Source organism: Mus pahari, chromosome 3 (genome assembly GCF_900095145.1).
Source record: "Mus pahari chromosome 3, PAHARI_EIJ_v1.1, whole genome shotgun sequence".
Taxonomy (NCBI): domain Eukaryota; kingdom Metazoa; phylum Chordata; class Mammalia; order Rodentia; family Muridae; genus Mus; species Mus pahari.
Window position 1 is genome coordinate 111,930,697 of NC_034592.1, and position 16,228 is coordinate 111,946,924.

At 44.3% G+C, this 16,228-nt stretch overlaps 1 protein-coding gene across 3 annotated transcripts in view; it reads left to right on the forward strand.

Annotated features, from left to right (window-relative positions):
- The window catches only part of Mertk (MER proto-oncogene, tyrosine kinase), a 105,473-nt gene that overhangs the window by 47,228 nt on the left and 42,017 nt on the right, over positions 1-16,228 (forward strand). For all 3 annotated transcript variants that reach the window (XM_021193630.2, XM_029536827.1, XM_029536828.1), the window contains exons 5-7: positions 3,557-3,643; positions 5,341-5,456; positions 13,474-13,657. In XM_021193630.2, the coding sequence (XP_021049289.1) occupies positions 3,557-3,643; positions 5,341-5,456; positions 13,474-13,657 (387 nt within the window). The remainder of the gene's footprint in view (positions 1-3,556; positions 3,644-5,340; positions 5,457-13,473; positions 13,658-16,228) is intronic.

Genomic DNA, 16,228 nt, shown 5'->3' on the forward strand with positions numbered 1-16,228 from the left:
TGTGTGTGTGTCTGTGTGTGTGTGTCTGTGTGTGTCTGTGTGTGTGTCTGTGTGTGTGTGTCTGTGTGTGTGTCTGTGTGTGTCTGTGTGTGTGTGTCTGTGTGTGTCTGTGTGTGTGTCTGTGTGTGTCTGTGTGTGTGTCTGTGTGTGTGTGTCTGTGTGTGTGTGTCTGTGTGTGTGTGTGTCTGTGTGCCGGTGTCTGTGTGTGTCTCTGTGAATGTCTGGGGAGTAGGGCAAACAAGATAGCTACAGAAGTCATTCACTGGAACCCTGGGGACGGGTGGGGAGGAAGAGGTTTCAGGCATGGTGGAGCCTTCACTAGGAGCGTTCAGGATCTGTGGGAGGAAGGGTGGAGACCCAAGACTCACAGATGCTGTTCTCCCAGGAAAGCCACAAGGGTTTGGGCTTTAAACTCTCAGGTTTATTTCAACCTGGTGGTTATGGTCCCTGCATAGAGGGGACCAAGCGAGAGAGAAAAGGTTAACTTTTCCTGCAGAGCACTCTGCATAGCTAGTCTGACTGTGTAAACGAGGTTGTGCTTGGGATGTATATTTGTGCCACTAAACCAAAAAACCATAAGGGAAAAGTTATACAGGGCAGGGTGTGGTTCTGTGGTAGAGCAGTAGCCCAGAGTAAATGAGGTTAGAGTTCTGTCCCTGGAATGGGGAGGGTGGAATACCTGGTAGGCTGGAGGTGGGGTAGGGTGGGGGTGGGATAGAGTGGGGGTGGGGTACCCCTGAAACTGTAAGTGCCAGTCTAGTTTGGGAGAAAGTTGCCTTTATTTAGATGGGTTTCCACTTCTGTCTGCTTGCATCTGTTCGGCTTGTGGGCGTCAACCCCCAACCCACATGGAGAAGCAATGGAGCTGGGCTCTGGGAGTTCCAGTTTGGTGTGGGTACCTTGTGCTGCTGAGACATCTGCTGTAAACTGTTTTTCTGACCTTGTGTAAACTTTGGAGAGAAAAAAAAAAAAACACAAAGAGGAAAATGACTTCCTGCTTGATCTAAAATCAAGCCACACAGTAGCCAGCTTCCCTTTAAGCACTGTCTGTCAGCCTACCATAGAGGCCAGGAACAATGTGCCCGGCTCCCTCCTTCAGGGAGCTGCGGTGAAGTACCGGATCCCAGTGAAATAAACCTGGTTTGCCATAGAGCCGACTCTTCCTGCCTCGCTCAGTGTGGAATGTGATTTTTGTAGTTCATATTCCATGTATATTTCCTAAAAGTTTGGATAAGAACAACTGAAATCAAAAGATGTCTGGCCTGCAGACATCTACCACACCTTAAATAAATTAAAAATCAGTAGAATTCCTTGTGTTCTGATGGAGCCAAAACGTGGTTTTCCTAAATAAGAGTCAAGCATTGCAAACTTTTGGGAGCTGGTGGTATGGGTGTCGCCTGGGAGATCAGGGCCCATCGGTTATGAGGATGCTGCAGCCTGAGAGTGAGGCTGTGGCATGGAGCGCAGCGGAATGCACCCCACACACACACACACACACACCCACATGCACGGTGGGTCCTGCCTTGGTCCTCACTGTGTACATTCTCTTTCCCACAATCAAAGCCCGACCAACCGATGCCCCTCGAAGGCTTTTTGTTTGTGCATTTGCTGGTGTTTGCCACCTGCCTCTCAGTTCTTCATCCTTTTCCAGGAGGTAGAGACTCCCTCTGCCCCTCCCCCAGAGTCCCAATGGGACAACAACTCTCAAAGAATTCGATGTGGGGATCCCTTTAAGAGTTAAAAATTGTTGAAAAAGAAAAACAAAACAATTTTGTACTAAATATGCCTATCTGGTTATGGAATTAGAAAGTAAAATGGAAAACTTTAAAAAGCAAGGAAATGCAAGTCTATGTTCCACTGACTGGTAGACGTGTGGCATCGTCATATGATGTCACTCTCTGGAAAATTCCTTCATGCATTCGTGAGATAATGAGCATGAAAAGGAAAATCACATTGCTATAGTGAAAATAAGCTAACTTTTGAGGGCAAGTGTCCCTGGCACCTCCTGAAGTCTGTGGACCTGACTCTGAGAACAACAGCTCCTGAAGTCTGTGGACCAGACTCTGAGAACAGCTGCTATGGCATCTTGACCCAGGGTTCAGAACTTTCTAGACTGTATACATGGAAAATTACAGTTTGATATGGCAAAGGAGGAGGGAAAGATGTAGCTTATCTATCATAAATGAAGTCTTGGGTTTCATCCCCATCACTGACCAAAGAAAACATGGAATTATTTACCAATTCATTGTTTCCTGATAATATCTATAAATATAATCAATCCAAAAGAAAGAAAATCATGCAGTTATGATTTCCAAGCACCTGTGCAGATGCTACTAAAATAGACTTCACAGGAGAAATAGAAAATCATGGTGGAAAACCACTCTGTAAGAGAAGTGATTCCACTGGGTGACGTTGTGTCAAGATATTGCAGGAGGAGTTGGGGATTAGGTATGCCCAAGTGCCTAGATTCTATCCAGTTTTCCAGGTCTCTACTATTACATTTTATTCAGCTACTTCAATCATGGAAAAATTTGGAATGTAGATATCAGAATGTCTGTGTAGCTATGCATACTTTTCAAAATTAGCAGCACACAGAAGATATAAGGACACCCCCTTCCTGCAGAGTAGTCATTCATAAGCATTCTTTTTGTTTTTTGTTTTTTGTTTTGTTTTGTTTTGTTTTTGTTTTGAGACAGAGTTTCTCTGTGTAGCCCTGGCTGTCCTGGAACTCACTTTGTAGACCAGGCTGGCCTCGAACTCAGAAAGCCGCCTGCCTCTGCCTCCTGAGTGCTAGGAGTAAAGGCGTGTGCCACCACGCCCGGCTAGCATTCTTTATAGATGCAAGTAAGAGGTGCAAAATAAAATATTCATTTCCAGATTACTAGTTATTTGCTTTAGCCACCATACAAAGTAGGAGCGTCTCCTCCCCAGAGGAAGTGAATACGCAAAGATATGGCTCCTGACTGAAGCCACTGTTCTTGGTGCTTTAAATTGTCAGGAGACCTTAATTAAGCAATCCACTTGATGATTTCCCTCCAGTGTTTCACCACTGGGAACTCTCCCTTGATTCCTGTGTTTTTCTGACTCGCCCCATCATTGTGTGCATGTGCTTCTGTGTTGACTGTTGTGTTGCGACTGAACTCTGGCTGGGTGTAGTGGCTCACACCCCATAATTGCAGCACTTAGAAGGCAAAGGCAAGCAGATCTCTGTAAGTTCAAGGTCAGCCTGGTCTACAGAGTGAGTTCCAGGACAGCCAGAACTACATAGATAGACTGTGTCTCAACCTCTTCCCCGACTGGACTCAAAAATGTCTGAGCAATACTACCTGGCATTCAGGGATTAAAGGCTGAAAACAGCTGCCTCTGGGGCCAGGCTGCCTGCTCCGGGCACCTGTGGTTGGTTTTCCTATAGCTATCACGAGTTTCTCTTTAGACTAATTTTACATATTAGGCTCGAAGCTACAAACCAAGAAACTAAAGCTGGCAAAGCTGCGAGTCTCTAGCCCAGGACAATCTGTTTATCTGCCTGAATCTCACAAGTGCCCTTCCATCTCAGGTCTGACAGAGACAGCAGTCTTCAGCTGTGAGGCCCACAATGACAAAGGGCTGACGGTGTCCAAGGGTGTACAGATCAACATCAAAGGTGAGCAGAAAGGCTAGGATTCTCTAGCAGGTCCTGGGGGCTGCGGAGGGGCACAGATTTGAGTCTGACTTACTCCATGACTTTCTTTGTAACACTACACACCTCTCTTCTCTTTGATGTCAGTGTTGGAAAAAAAAAAAAAAACTCGGGACAATTATAAAGTCTACTTATTTTTGAGGCTTGGTTATTTAATCCAAGTAATATAGTCATAGCAGTTCTTGGCACATACGTTGTTGATAATCATTAGCTAGTGTAGTTCTGCTTTGCACAAGAAGAAAATAAACCAGCTGCTTTACCTCCATGTTCGCTTTCCCATTTCTGCCTTGTGCTTATCCTCATTAACCGTTGAAGAGCCCAGAGGTAGGCTCGTCATGGCCACTTCGGTGGAGGACTGGGCCAACGGAGCCTGATCCAAATCTTACAAGAGGGATACTGACAACTGGGAGCAGAGAGCATGTGGGATCAGTCTGCCTCCTCTTCTCCCTCTCCATCTTACCTCCCATCTTACTAGATGGGAGCTCACTGGACAGTTGATTGACAGTAACGAAGTCCAAATGCAGATGTTAGTGGCGACATTACAGACCTTCACCCTGCCCTTCGACTCCTGCGTAATAACAGGGATTGATACCCAAAACTTGGAAGGGAAGGGAAACCCACAAGCAAATTCTGCCATATTTAATCTTTATGCCATCATTCTTTCTCATGGAAATTCAAATACGTTTTACATTTTACTGTCACATAGCTCTTTAGATAGAGAAGAATAAATGCTGGGCTCATGATTCTTTCCTGTTATCCTCAGGAAAATCACAGCAACACAAAGACATGTTAGAGTATGCTGAATGAGAAGTTAAAGGTTGGGTATGCAGAGAAGGGGATTTAAAACAACTAAAGGAGTTCTAAAAGATTCTGACTTCAGTTTCGGTAAATGGACTGGATGAAGGATATGACATAGCATTTTGTAAAGCTTCATTGCAAAAAAAAAAAAAAAAAAAAAAAAAAGGCAAACTAAAAGTGACTCCTGCAGGAAGTGTATAACTTCCTTCCTTTTCCACAAATTCCGCTATTACAGTTTCAAAAGGCATGCTGGGAATCTCAGAAATCCATCAGTGGGTGTAGACTTGTAAAGACATATTTACTAAGGCTAAGGTTTAAATTTCCCTGAGTTTAGACATGTATAAAATGGGAAGCATTAAAATGTGTGCTTCATGTAGAATCTCATCTAAACTTTCTTTAAAAACTTTATCCTATTTTCAATGCTTGTAGGATTTCTATGCGTTTATTTTAAGACAAGGTGGCCTTGAACTTCCAGTCCTTCTGCCTTGTCTCACCAACTCTGAGGCCAAACTTGTGTTTCTGACCTTCATTTATCTTAAAGCTTTTATCAGAACAACCAAGACCACCTTTGTCTGAGCCTGTGGTTCTCAATCTCCTAATGCTGCCGTCCTTTAACACAGTTCCTCATGTTGTGGTCACCCCCAACTACAAAATTATTTCGTTGCTGCTTCATAACCATAATCTTGCTACTGTTATGAATGGTAATATGAATATCTGTGTTTTCTGATGTTAACTGACTCCGGTGAAAGAGTTGTTTGACCCTCAGAAGGGTCATGACCCACAGGTTGAAACTGACTGGTTTGACACTTGCAGCCTCCTGTGGTTTATAATTGATTGCATGTGTGTGTATTGTTTTTCCGTAGTAATCCCCTCTCCGCCCACTGAAGTCCATATCCTTAACAGTACAGCACATGGCATCCTGGTCTCCTGGGTCCCCGGTTTTGATGGCTACTCCCCACTTCAGAACTGCAACATTCAGGTAAATCTCCAGAATGGAGAGGGAAAGCCCTGTGTGGTGCTGAGCTGTGCTCTCTGACTTTCCCTCCTCCCCGCCAGGGTAACCTCTTCCACTCCCCTCCATGTCCACCATCACCGGCTGTTTGGTTTCTCTGGCCACAGTGCTCCACTGTGGCCCAGGACCCAAGCAGGAGAGAAACATGTTTCCAAGGACAAAGGCCATGAAACCAGGGATAATTCTTTATAAATTACATACATCCCAGAATGAGAACTGCTTTGTGATCAAAGTTCCAGGAGGCCACACACCTCCCAGAATGACTTGTCCTGGGCTGGTGTTATGAAGGACAGTTAGTTGCACTAGCCCAAGGAGGATCATGTATGCTGATAGATGAAGCCCCTTAGCCACTATCTCTTGGGGAAACCGTTGGGGGTTGGGTTTGCTGGCCTTGTTCAATCTAAAGTTCCTTTTAACATTAGCTAAAGTTACTATGAAACAGGGTTGGGGAAAATATGGGTGGGTCACCCTAAATGATACCTTGTCGTGGTATAAGCTGCATACTCCTGAGTGGTCCTTTCATGAAAACAGAAACAGTATCAGTAACATTGTTACTTAGCAAGAGCCCACTGCAACCAAGGCGTTCTTTAGGTACCGCTTGCTTAAAACACACTCACCTAGTCTGTGAGTGACAGGACCAAAACTCAGGCCCGGAAGATCTGATGCCAATCAACATCAGAGCTCAGAGGTCCTAACTCCATAGTCAGATCAGACACTGTGTGGGAGCTAGTTAGCAGTCACTCTTGGACTGTCTGCTGATAGTCCGAATGTATTCTACCTTGTCCATTGTTATGTATAGGAATGAAATTACTCTTAATTTCCTGAATATCTAGTTTTCTCATTAAAAACTCATTAACCTGTGTGTGTTGGGGGGCGGGTAGTGGCACACGCCTTTAATCCCAGCATTGAGGGTGGGTGAGGCAGAGACAGGTGGATCTCTGAGGTCTGCAGAGTGAGTTCCAAGATAGCTAGGACAACACAGAAACCCAGTCTCAAGAAACAAACAATAAGCAAACAAACAGAAGTCATTAGCCAGGCCAGCAAGTTGCCACACAAGCCTGACAGCCTGAGTTTGATCCCACAGTAGGAGAGAACGGAGTCCTGAGCATCCTCTTCTGACCTTTCCTTGTGTATCATGGCACACAAGTCCCCTCCCCCCGTGATAATAATAATTAATAATAAATAAATGAAATTAGATTTTAAAAAGACAAACAAATTAACCTAGCATACTTGTCATGCCAACTCAGTTTGGAGACGTGACTTCCAGAGAATTTTGTGTTGATCAACCAGATGTTTTTCATACCAACTGGAATTAAGTTCACTGTCCTTGGTGCCTCCTACTCTTATCTGACAGCTGTTCCTTCTCTGCAAAATAAAGACAAGCATTATCCCTAAAGCAGTCCCCTCGCCCTAAGGCTCCCAGCCTTGCTTAGCTCCTGCCTGACTTTGAATGTGAATTTCACTCCTTGTACCTACTGTCTCTCACCAGGAAATCTAATCAACTGATTAATGATTTTTTTTTTTTTTTTTAAAGACAGAGTCAGCTTCTTGTTGTCTATCGTGCCCTTCCTCTTACTGTTGCCAAAAATAACCATGAACTCCTGTTCCTCCTGCTTCTGCCTCCAAAGGGCAGTGTGTGCCACCATGCCTCATTGGAAAAATGTACACATTGGAAAAGTGTTTATGCTGCACATCTGTGCTAAACATTTCCCTGTAGACATGGCGCTAGCTGTGTTCCAGGGCAGTTTTGATTTGCTGTATTATCATTCATCTCAACGGGTTTCTCCCTTGGTTTGATTTTGCCTTTTTCTCTTTTCTTTTCCTTTCCATCTTTCTCTCTCTCTCTTTCCTTCTTTCTCTCTCTCTTTCTCTCTTTCCTTCTTTCTCTCTCTCTGTCTTCCTTCCTTCCTTCCTTCCTTTTCTTTTTCTCTTTTCCCTTTTCTTTCTTTTTTCTTTCTTTCTTTTCTTTTTTTTTCTTTTTTCTTTTGGTTTTCTTGATTACTTAGGAATGTGTTTAAATTCCATGCTTTTAAATCTTTAAAAAAAAAAATTATTCCCGTATGTGTGTGGTACACTCCCATGTGTACATGCAGGTACATGCACACACGCATGGTGTGAGGTCGGAGGAGGCTGCCTGGTATCCTGCTCCATCACTTTCCACCTAGTCTTCTGAGACAGGGTCTGTCACTGAAGCCTGGAACAAGGCCGGCAGTCAGCGAGCCTCAGAGAGCCTCCTGCCTCTGCCCCTGCAGCACTGGGATTACTCGGGACTAGGCTAATAGTCAGTCACTGTCAGCTTTTTATGTGGGCGCTGCTGATTTGCACGTGGGTCTCCATGCATGTCCAGTCAGTGTTCTTACCCACTGAACCTCTTTTTTATTTCTTTTCTTTTTTTTTTTTTTTAATATTGGACCTATTTCTTTTTTTTTTTTAAAGATTTATTTATTTATTATATGTAAGTACACTGTAGCTGTCTTCAGACACTCCAGAAGAGGGCGTCAGATCTTGTTACGGATGGTTGTGAGCCACCATGTGGTTGCTGGGATTTGAACTCTGGACCTTCGGAAGAGCAGTCGGGTGCTCTTACCTACTGAGCCATCTCACCAGCCCCTCTTTTTTATTTCTAATGTTCCATGAGAAAATACTTAGCATGATCTCAGTCATTTAGCATTTATTAACGCTTGTTTAATGATGTAGCAGATGTCCTATCCCAGAGACTGCCGGGCACTAGAGATGGGGTAAGCCAGTTGTAGAAACGTTCTGTGTGTAAACAGTTTAGCCTGGTTGGTTCGTGGTCTCACTCTGTCTTGTATCCTGTTTGTCTTCTGCCCTAGTATACTTCTATCTGTAACTACGAGTGAGGATTCTAGGTCTCAACTCTCGTTTTTTAAGCCTTTCTCCCTTTAATTCTACCAGTTTTACTCTGTGTGAGTTCAGAGCTCCGTTGCTGGGTACAGTGAGGGAATGGTGTTGGTGTTTGTTCTTCGGACATAGATGGAGTTACAGCCAGCCTTCTGAAAGGCTAAACTGAGGAGCTAGAGAGGGTATGGCAGAACTTTTCTCATGGGAGTGACTAACTTCACGGAGACTCTGAGAGAGAATGGTTCCCACTATGACCTCTTCAAGAGAGTGAGTCTCTGGGTAGGTGTGTGGAGGGGCGGGACGGCTAGATGGCTGGAAGTACTAGGTCACTCCAGAAGGTGAAGAGTCAAACACCAGCTTCACCCATCCCCTCTGACTTTGCTGTGGCTTTGCATAGCTGTGGACTATCTAAAAAAGCCTCCCAGGGCAGACAAAGGGTAGGCTCCCCTCGGCCACCTTGGACCATGTGGTGTCAGATGTGGTCATTCTGCACTCAAACCACCAGCTTGCCCCCCCACACACACACTCTTTCTCCCTTCTGCCTCTGGTCGAGTTAGATGAGCAAATGACCCAGAAAAGCCAATTAAATGGCACAGACAATCTCGATATTTACCTATATTAAAAACTGGGTTTCATATATTAAAAACTGGGTTTCATTTTTTTGAACGTCACATTTAATAGAGTGTCCTTTGTGTCCCATGGTGGTCCCTCGTGGGATATAGAAGTTGCGTTCAGTATGTCCCCTTCCCGGAGGGACTGAGCATGGATTTAGTTCATCACCATTTTAAACTCAGTAGCAAATGAATGGTTTGGATGAGATTCAGGCCTGCACGCTTTCTGGAAATACCCTTTCACTTCCTTTGATCCTGACTAGAGTTTCTTTCTTCACCCATTTTTTGGGACACATGTTCCATTTCTATTTTTAACTCCCTGACGTGCCTCTTGCCATTCTATGCCCTGCTTTTCCCCAGGGTCCACAGAGGAGGGCCATTTTAGAAATCCGATTTTTTTCCTAAGAACCTGCCCCATACATGCTCACAGAAGGTTCCGGAAGTGGGATTGGGGCAGAGAGCCAAAGGTTTCTTCCACCTTAGTTTTAGTGGTTGGTCACCAGGAAGTCAGTGCATAGTTTAATATGAAAGAACAAAAAGTCGTTTCTGCCAAAAAGCCACCCCAAGATAAGCACATGGCCCCTGTTTCTCAAACAGTGGTGGCCTCAGCCTCGGGCCAGCTGGTACCTTCCTGTCACCCACAAGATCTGACTCAGAGGTGGAATTCAGCCTTCACTCCACCCTCGTGGCATCTACCAGGAGACTCCGAAATGTTCCAGAATGTCTATTTATGGTCCTGTGCTAAACTGCACGCACACCTATCCTGACATAACAACACTGTATGCCCATGGCCTGTGATCGCACCTCCTTATTAAGGGGAATTAGGTTTTGTTTTTGGTTTTGTTTTTGGTTTTGGTTTTTCGAGACAGGGTTTCTCTGTTCTCTGTGTAGCCCCGGAACTCACTTTGTAGACCAGGTTGGCCTTGAACTCAGAAATCCGCCTGCCTCTGCCTCCTGAGTGCTGGGATTAAAGGCATGCACCACCATGCCCGGCGGGGAATTAGTTTTTTGATTAAAGTTTTTTTCCCCAAAAAATTGCTTTTGGTTGCTTCTGTTTTACCCACTGCTGTTGTCTTTTCTTTTTTAATTTTACATATACTTGAGGTAGAGAAACCACCTCTACCCTTATAACCCATTCCCAAAGAGTATGTATGCACAAGGGGGGAGGGGCTTGGCTAAGAACTAGATTTTTTGCTGAGAATCCTTTCTCTTGCTCTATGTACACAGATTCGCAGGATAGCGTGGAGGGAGTTGTGGAATTTGCAGGGAGGGGTAGAGATGAGAAAATAAACATCTTAAGGAGATTAGAGAAGGGTTTGCTCGATGAGACAGAAACCATATTTTACTGTATATCCCAGCTTCTCCCAGAATATATGCCAACTGTGCATGCTCCTCAGGTTAAGTTTCCATCGGAGTGGAGAGTGAGAAGGAAAAAGGCCACACTACCAAAGCCAACTCAAGGCAAGAGCAGAGATCTTCATGTCACAAAATAAGACAGAAGAGATTTTTGTTGGGCATGGTAGCTGCTAATCCCAGGGTGTCTATAAACCCAGCTACTCGGAGACTGAGATGGGGGAATGACAGTTTGCCCACAGCCTGGACTACGTGGTAAGACTCTTAAAATAGAAATGCAAAGAGGCTTAGAGGTGTCGGGTACCTCAATGTCTGGACAGTTGCTTAGCATGTGTGTAGGCCTGCAGTTCAGTTCCAGTTCTGGCAAATGAAGCCCAATCACAAGGCCTTTAAAAAGGAGAAAGACAATAGTCACGCACTAGCTTTGTCAGTGTGGCACACTAAGGGCAGGTGTGGTATGCAAACGAGAATGGCAGCAAACAGGCCCTGGCTCCATATGGGGATTCCTGAGGTCAGCCATGTTTGTAGCCGTGTAGTCCTCCGTGAAGCAGCCTTGGGAGTGAGATTGCAGACACAGAACTATCTGAAGTGTACACTTATGGAACCCCCAGAAGAAAAGGAGCCCCGAAGTTCTCAGGTGATAGTATCTTCCTGCAAGATGGCCTGCACCCCAGAACCTCAGTCCCTCCTACAGTGTGTCTGCTGGGGGAGGGGGAGGGGCTAATGTAATTCTGATGAAAACTAGGTATTGCTGGATAAGAATTCTCTTACCTCCTCAGCATCTGGATTCTCTGGAGGAAGACATTCAAGGCCTATTTACTATTTCGGAAGTCAACGTAAGCAGGGTTTCCAAATGAAGTGTGAAAGATGCCAAGATGGTGTGGTGGGATGGCTACTCTTGGCTATCAGTGGGGCTACATCTACAATGAACTAAAACTCGCGAGGCTTAATTAAATCAACTGAAATGGGAAGACCCACTTTTTTTTTTTTAAAGATTTATTTATTTATTATATGTAAGTACACTGTAGCTGTCTTCAGACATTCCAGAAGAGGGAAGTCAGATCTCGTTATGGATGGTTATGAGCCACCATGTGGTTGCTGGAATTTGAACTCTGGACCTTTGGAAGAACAGTCAGGTGCTCTTAACCACTGAGCCATCTCATCAGCCCGGAAGACCCACTTTTAATCCAGATCTTTTGAGGTTGGAAGATCCACCTTTAATCTGGGCCACACCTTCTGCTGGCAGCCTGGCAAGCTTCTCACTGGCAAGCCCATCCATCCCTTCACTGGCACTGGAGGCTATTTCCTTGGGATTCTTTCGACTGAAGACCAGATGAGACCACCAGCCTCATAGACTGAGCAACTACTGGACTCTTGGACTTTGTATTGGTAGACAGCCATGGTTGGACTAGCTGGACCACAGTCCGTAAGGCATTCTAAAAAGTCCCTATATGCATATTTATTCTGCCAGCCCTGATTGACAGATGGTTCTAGCAGGAGCAAGGCACAGTGCTGGGAGTTAAAATGTGCTTTAGCTGTCTTCCCAGATGACAAGGCCGTCACACGCTCACATACTGCAGCTGTGGTCACTCGCACAAGACCTGCACAAGACTGGGCCCATCAACATCCTGTCATGGAGTAGGGAGATGTTCATAGGGCGTTACTCCTCCCTGAGAGTGGCTAGGCAGGTGACAATAGTCAGAAGGAGCAGCTCATGGAAGCTCACTCCTTGAGGACTCCTAGGCAGTTGGCGGCTGCTGGGGGAGAAGAGACTTGTTTTTCAGTAGCATAGCCTCTGGTCGGGTACTACCCATGGTTCTGTAAGTAACCCTTCACCTATGCTCCTGTAGACAGTCCTAATGATTGCTCACACACACACACACACACACACACACACACACACACACGCACACACACACACACACAAGGCTGTGATGGTGCTGGAGAATGGCTCAGGTGTTAGGAGCATTGTTTACTTTTGCCATGACCCCGGTTGAGGGCCCAGCACTCACAGGCTCAGAACTGCCTGAAACTCCAGTTCCAAGGGATCTGGTGCCTTTTTCTGACATCCGCCAACACCAGGCATGTATATGGTGCACATACATGCATGGCAAGACATCATACACATAAAATTAAATAAATTATATATATATATACACACACATATACTATATATATATATATATATATATATATATATATATATATATATATATATAAACCATAACAGTACAAAGGAGACCCAGATGAGGAAAAGGTTGGAGGGAACAAGAGGATGTAATGGGAATCGAATATAATCAAAACACATTTATATATATGTTTGAAAATGTTATAATGAAACCCATTATCATGGATAATTAACATGCTAATAAAAAAACTTTAAAAGGGGACTGCTGAGATTGCTCAGTTATTAAGAATGCTTCCTGTTCTTACAGAGGGCCTAAATTCGTGTCCCAACCCCCACATCTGCTAGCTCACAAGCGTGGAGATGCTGTGAATCCAACCTAGGCCCTCTGAAAGAGCAGCCAGGGCTCTTCACTCTGAGCCATGTTTCTAACCCCAAGTTGTGAGCTTTTAAACTCATGATAAACTGCATAGGAATAGTAAAATCTCAGCAAAGCTCTTGGTGCTGTGTCAGAAGTGTGAAGTGAAACAGACTGTAGTAAAAATACAAGCATGGCACCCCTCATGATAAAGTACTGAAAATATGCTTGCTTTCCATGTTATCATAAAACAGCAAAAGCCAAGAAATCCACCTTCTTAAACAAGATCTCGAAACTATTAAAAGGGCCAGATACTATGAAACAGAAGAATGGATTAAGAACTGAAGTGGATCTGGGAGAAGGGGGGCTCCTTTCTATTTGAGTATGTGTGAGTTATAATTATTAATATAGTAATAATATCATTATCACAGTACCTATTTGTCTGTTGCCTGCCATAGTGAAATTCCACAGTATAGACATTTTCCTGAAGGCATCAGTTGTTGCATGAGTAACATGAGTAATGCTGATGGGGAATTTTGTGTGTGTCCTGAATGGAAGCAGGTCCTTCCTCCAGCACAGAGGAAGGGCTACGTGCCGCCAACATCTGCGTGCCCAAGTCTGACACCCCCCACCCCGTGTCTTACTAATACTAGTTCGCATCTACGCTTCATTCAGGTCAAGGAAGCTGACCAGCTGAGTAATGGTTCAGTCACGGTTTTTAATACCTCTGCTTCGCCACATCTGTATGAAATCCAGCAGCTGCAAGCCCTGGCTAATTACAGCATCTCTGTGTCCTGCCGGAATGAGATTGGCTGGTCTGCATCAAGCCCTTGGATTCTGGCCAGCACGACAGAAGGAGGTAATTCCTGTGATACACAATGACCAGTTTCCCCAACGACCTGTGATCAGACAAGCCTTTTCCAATAGCCTGATGTCCTGTGCACTCTGCTTGTTTGGTGCATTTTAATGGAGTGGCCAATAAAATAGGAAAGAAAATAGTTCCTTAGAAGAGGCTTGAGTTAAAAAAAAAAAAAAAAGAAACAAAACAAAAAACCTTTTCTGTACTATGTGTATGTAACATTTTCTTTTACATGGGAAGACAGCGGTACCACTTTTAAAGGCAGTATTATCTTTAACTAACACATAATGCACAAGTTATTATTCGGCAACCCAAGGGGAAAGTCAGTTTTTCATTAAATAAAACTCTAGCCTGACAGTTGTCTAGAGGGTGCCCTAGTTAGGTTGATTGAGACAAGGTTTCCCAGCGTAGTTTTGGCTGGCTTGGAACTTGCTAAACAAACCAGGCTGACTTCGATCTCTTAGAAACCCTCCTGCTTCAGCCAGGGATCAAAACTGCAAGCAGTGGTTCCTCCCTGGTTTCTGCTGCAGGTCCCTGTCCTTATGTCTCTCGACAGGACTGTGACCTGGAAGTGTAAGACAAAACCAACCCTTCCCTCTGCCAAGTCGCTCTGGCATGGTGTTTATCACAGCAGCAGAGAGAGCTATGCAGTGTTTTGTTTGTTTGTTTTGTTTTGTTTTGTTTTTTAAAGGGTTGGGGTTGAGTTCTTGCTTTTTCTTTTTCTGTATTGCAATGTTCCACCGTTTCTTCTCTTGCTTTGGTGGTGAACCTGATTTTGTTCCTCTGTATGTAAGATGGACTTTGTCCCATTTCTCCCCTTAACTTTGATTTATTTTCCTAATTTTCCTTGTTCTTGAAGTTCATTAGACTTCTTGCATTTATGTGTTTATAGTTTGTATCACATTTGGGAACATTTGGCCTACTTACTGTCTTGCCCTCACAGTACTAGAGACTAAATCTAGGACCTCATGCATATTATGTGAACACTCTATCACTGAGTTACACATCACTATGTCTTGTATGTTTTGGGCCTTTTTACCTCTCTTCTTTTTTTTAATTATTTTATTAGATATTTTCTTCATTTACATTTCAAATGTTATCCCGAATGTCCCCTATACCCTCCCCCTACCCTGCTCCCCTACCCACTCTCACTCCCGCTTCTTGGCTCTGGTGTTCCCCTCTATGGGTCATATAAAGTTTGCAAGACCAAGGGGCCTCTCTTCCCAATGATGGCTGAATACGCCATCTTCTGCTACATATGCAGCTAGAGACACGAGCTCTGGGGGTACTGGTTAGTTCATATTGTTGTTCCACCTATAGGGTTGCAGACTCCTTCAGCTCCTTGGGTACTTTCTCTAGCTCATCTCTCCTCTTTTTTAAGGACTTCAGCTATGTGCATAGCAGACCGTTTGAAGTCCCATAATGTAACAATGCTCTGCTAATGCCTCCCCGTTTCTCCCCTCATTTTTTCATTGGAGACTTTCTAATGTTATGTCTTCTGATTGAGTAATCTTACTTTGTTCAGTACCTAGTCTGTTACTAATCCTAACTAGTCTTCATCTTTCATATTGAGATTCTTGTTTGTATGACCATATAGAATACAGTTAGGATAATTGTTTTAATGCGATTGTTTGATAATTCTAACATCTATTCTATCTGTAGTGGTTTCTCAGTATCCCAATGTGCTGGCTAGTTTGATGTCAATTTGACATAAGGTAAAGTCATCTGAGAGGAGAAAACCTCAGATCATGCCTCCATAAGATTGGGCTGTATACAAGCCTGTAGGGCATTTTCTTAATTGGTGATTGATAGGGCAGGTTCCAGCCTGTTGGTGCTGGTGCCATCCCTGGTCTGGTGGTCCTGGATTCTATAGGAAGGTAGACTAAGTGAGGCAGTAAGCAACACTCCTTCATGGCCTCTACATCAGCTCCCATCTCCAGGTCCCTTCCCTTTTTGAGTTCCTGTCCTGACTTCCTTCAGTGATGGACTATGATGTGAAATTGTAAGCCAAATAAACTCTTTGCCAACTTTCTTTTGGCTATGGTGTTTCATCACAGCAATAGTAGCCCTAACTAAGTATGGATAATCTTTCCTGGCTATCACTGGTAGTACTATGAGAATTCTACCTTGTTCAAAGAATTTCCTGTAAGTAGGCTAGCTTTCTTGTAGCACACAGGTGAGCCAGTGAGAAACTATTTCATCTTGTTGGGTATTGCTTTTATTTAAGATTTGTCAGGTAAAACGACGGCATTGTTCAGAATAGGGTCAGTTATTAACTACTATAGAGACGAGATCATTCTGTGTGGTCTGGCCGATGACCTTGAATCATAAGGGTTTCCAGTCTGATTGATGGGAGCTAACACGGCCTTCAGCCCTTTGGATGCCTGGGCACTGAGGCCTTTGATCCTTTTACACCACTCTTTCCATATCTTCCCTTGGAGCCATCATGGGGACTCTCTTGCCTTGACCTACATTTATCTTTCTTGATATATTCTCCAGTGCGCGTGTGCGCGTGCGCGCGCGCGCGCGCGTGTGTGTGTGTGTGTGTGTGTGTGTGTGTGTGTGTGTGTG